The sequence below is a fragment of the Propithecus coquereli genome, unplaced genomic scaffold (assembly GCF_000956105.1).
Source record: "Propithecus coquereli isolate 6110/MARCELLA unplaced genomic scaffold, Pcoq_1.0 Scaffold124, whole genome shotgun sequence".
NCBI lineage: Eukaryota > Metazoa > Chordata > Mammalia > Primates > Indriidae > Propithecus > Propithecus coquereli.
Window position 1 is genome coordinate 4340397 of NW_012136525.1, and position 3195 is coordinate 4343591.

Below are 3195 nucleotides of genomic sequence, written 5' to 3' on the forward strand. Positions count from 1 at the left end.
AATACAACGTATATCTTGAAAATATATCCAAAATATCTCTATCTGAACTACAGTACAAAAATCCACTCACCAGCCATAAAAATAATATTTTCCCCTATTCACAAATATAATCATATGTAAAAGAAATTTGGAACACAGGGATGGGGGGGCACAAAATCTCTTGGGATCTGGGCTATTTAAAGTCATTTTTGTTTGGGTTGTCCCTCTGCTGGGTATAGGAGACTGGCTACAAATACATCCATCTCACAGTGCTCACCATTTCAACAGCTCCTGCGTCATGGAATGTGGTACTTTTTAAAAATAGGCGACCCTTGGTGTCATGGAAAAAAAGAGGAAAAACAGGGGGATGGGGGAGGGAGGGAGTGCAGGAGTGAAAGGACAGGGACAGACTAAGGTTACAGCATGGCCTCAAATACTCTGCGGTATAAAGCGGATACCCAGCAGGCCTCGCCCTTCATCCCCCCACAGCCACCAGTCTGCCTGGATCTCCCTTCACAAATCAGTTTCCCGGCTGGTGTCCAGGCAGAGGGCATACAGGGACCTCCGCAAGTCCACATTGCTCTTGGCCTTGAGGTTACACTTCTCTAGGGGGCAGCTGCCCCTTCGGGCACTGTCTGCATTGTCCAGGGAGCCACCAGTCTTGCAGAAGGAACCCTTGTTCCAGCTGGCCTTCCGCTGGCCTCCTCTGTCCAGCCCGGTCCCCTGGCTCTGACTGCCTTGCTCTTCCTTAAGGGCTGCCTGCTCCTCGTGGTCCGTTTCCCGGTGGTAGAAGTAGTTGAAGTTGGAGACTATGACGGGCACGGGCAGGGCAATGGTGAGGACCCCAGCGATGGCGCACAGCGAGCCCACGATCTTGCCCCCCACAGTGATGGGCCTCATGTCGCCGTAGCCCACGGTGGTCATGGTGACTACCGCCCACCAGAAGGCATCCGGGATGCTGGAGAAGTGAGTCCCCTGGTTGTCAGCCTCTGCGAAGTAGACGGCACTGGAGAAGAGGATGACGCCGATGAAGAGGAAGAAGATGAGCAGCCCCAGCTCCCTCATGGAGGCCTGCAAGGTCTTGCCCAGAATCTGCAGCCCCTTGGAGTGGCGGGAGAGCTTGAAGATGCGGAACACCCGGACCAGGCGGATCACTCTGAGGATGGCCAGGGACATGGCCTGCTGCCCGTTCTGGCCGCCCCCGCCCCCGCCACCTGGCTGCTGCTCTGCCAGCTCGGTGCCCAGGGTGATGAAGTAGGGGAAGATGGCCACGACATCGATGATGTTCATGATGTTCCGCGAGAACTCCGCCTTGCTGGGGCAGGCGAAGAAGCGCACAAGCAGCTCGAAGGTGAACCAGATGACGCACGTGGTCTCCACGATGAAGAAAGGGTCCGCCAGGGTCCTCGGCAGCAGCGGTGCCACCGTGGGGCCGGAGGGGGGCGCCACGCCCCCGCTGCCATTGGCCCCCGGGGCGGGCGCAGGAGGCCGGGGCGGCGCCGGGGGGTGGCGGAGCAGCTCGCGTTCGTCCCTGAACTCGGGCAGGGTCTCCAGGCAGAAGGTGATGATGGAGATGAGGATGACCAAGACCGAAACGATGGCGATGGCCCGCGCGGACCCGGAGCTTTCCGGGTACTCGAAGATAAGCCACACCTGGCGCTGGAACTCGTTGCGGGGCAAGGGTTTCTCCTCCTCTTTAATGAAGCCCTCGTCCTCCCGGAAGCGCTCCATGGCCTCGTCCCCCAGCTGGTAGAAGCGGATCTCGTCCGCGAACACGTCCAGGGAGACGTTGACCGGCCTCCGCAGGCGGCCCCCCGACTGGTAGTAGTAGAGGATGCCGTCGAAGCTGGGCCGGTTGCGGTCGAAGAAGTACTCGTTCCTCAGGGGGTCGAAGTAGCGCAGGCGCTTGGCCGGGTCCCCCAGGAGGGTGTTGGGGAACTGCGCCAGGGTGCCCAGCTGCGTCTCGAAGCGCAGCCCGGAGATGTTGATGAGGACGCGCTGGTGGTGAAGGGACGCCGCGCCCAGCACCTGGTCCTCCGCCATGCGCAGGCCCGGGTCTCCTTCCTCCTCCTCGTCCTCAGGGGGCGGCCGTCTAGGCTGCGGCAGCTCCGGCAGCGGAGGCAAAGGCCGCCCTCCCGGGTCCGCGCCCCTCTGCGAGCCGCGCCCCGTTGGCGCCGCCTCTTTGGGCCCGTCCTTGAGCCCAGCCGTCGGGGGACACTGGAGCTCTACCCCTGTGGCCTGGCCGCAGCCTGCCCGGGCCTCACCTCCTCCTCTGACGGTCATGGCACCGCCGTTCTCCAGGGGCACCAAGGCGAGCTCCATGGCGCGGGGGCAGGGGGCATGCTGCGCCCCGGCGACCGGCTCCCGCGCCCCCTGCTCCCGCGCCACCGGCGACTAGCGCGGGCTCCTCTCCTGCCGACGGCCGGCCCCGCTGTGGGGCGGGCGGGGGCTGCTGGCGCGATCCTCTCGCTGGGTCCTGACGTCAAGAAGCCGCTGCCCTGCTCTCTGCCTCTCTCTGTTCCGGCAGCCGGTTACCAAGCAGCCGAAAAGCCGCCTTCCCGCAGAGGCAACCTTCAGCCGCCCCTCTGGCTGCGCAGCGCGGGCCCCCACCCTCGGCGCTACCCCGCCTCCTCCCCCCCTCCTCCCGCTGCCTTCCCCAGCAGCGCGTGTCTCCCGGGAGGGCGCAGCTGGGGCCCCCGGGCGAGGGAAGGGAGGGGGCCCGAGAAGGGCGCAGCCCGGCGGAGGGAGGGGAGAGGGAGGTTGGTGGAACAGGTTGTACCGAGAGAGCCGAAACTCCCAGGGCAACCAGATGAGAATAGCTCTGCATTTCGGTTCACCTGGGAACCTGCTGGAAGCCGGTGGACTCCAGGGGAAATGAACTGCCCTGGGTTGAAGGATGAGGCTTTGAGCTGAGTCGGAGAATGACAGACGGGAGACAACGGTCCTTTTTACTTCGGAGAAATAACGGTATCTCTTTGGGAAGAATAAAGACTGGAAGGGGCGTGGAGGAGCTATGGACCTTGAAATACACGTATCGGTGGAGAAGCATCTCCCTTCCCATCTTCCTACAGACCCACAAAAAGGTACCGGCTGAAACCTCGCAGCGCCCCCTGCCCTTGCCCTGGGAAAAGCCCCGCTCCCAGTCCAGACCGGTAGGCAGCCGGCACAGACCCAGCGGCAGCCCCAGGCAGGCAGGCTGGTCAGGAGGTGAGCTGT

General features: G+C 62.8%; 1 protein-coding gene across 1 annotated transcript; it reads right to left on the reverse strand.

The window, feature by feature from the left end:
• Positions 1-454: 454 nt before the first annotated feature.
• On the reverse strand, positions 455-2301 carry KCNA5 (potassium channel, voltage gated shaker related subfamily A, member 5). The gene has a single exon (XM_012637846.1). It carries the CDS (start codon positions 2299-2301, stop codon positions 493-495), a length of 1809 nt encoding a protein of 602 aa, XP_012493300.1. The 3' UTR covers positions 455-492.
• Between the last annotated feature and the right edge of the window lie 894 nt (positions 2302-3195).

Excerpts from the sequence above, each read along its gene's own strand:
- KCNA5 (XM_012637846.1), bottom strand. The coding sequence starts at position 2,301 with ATGGAGCTCGCCTTGGTGCCCCTGGAGAACGGCGGTGCCATGACCGTC.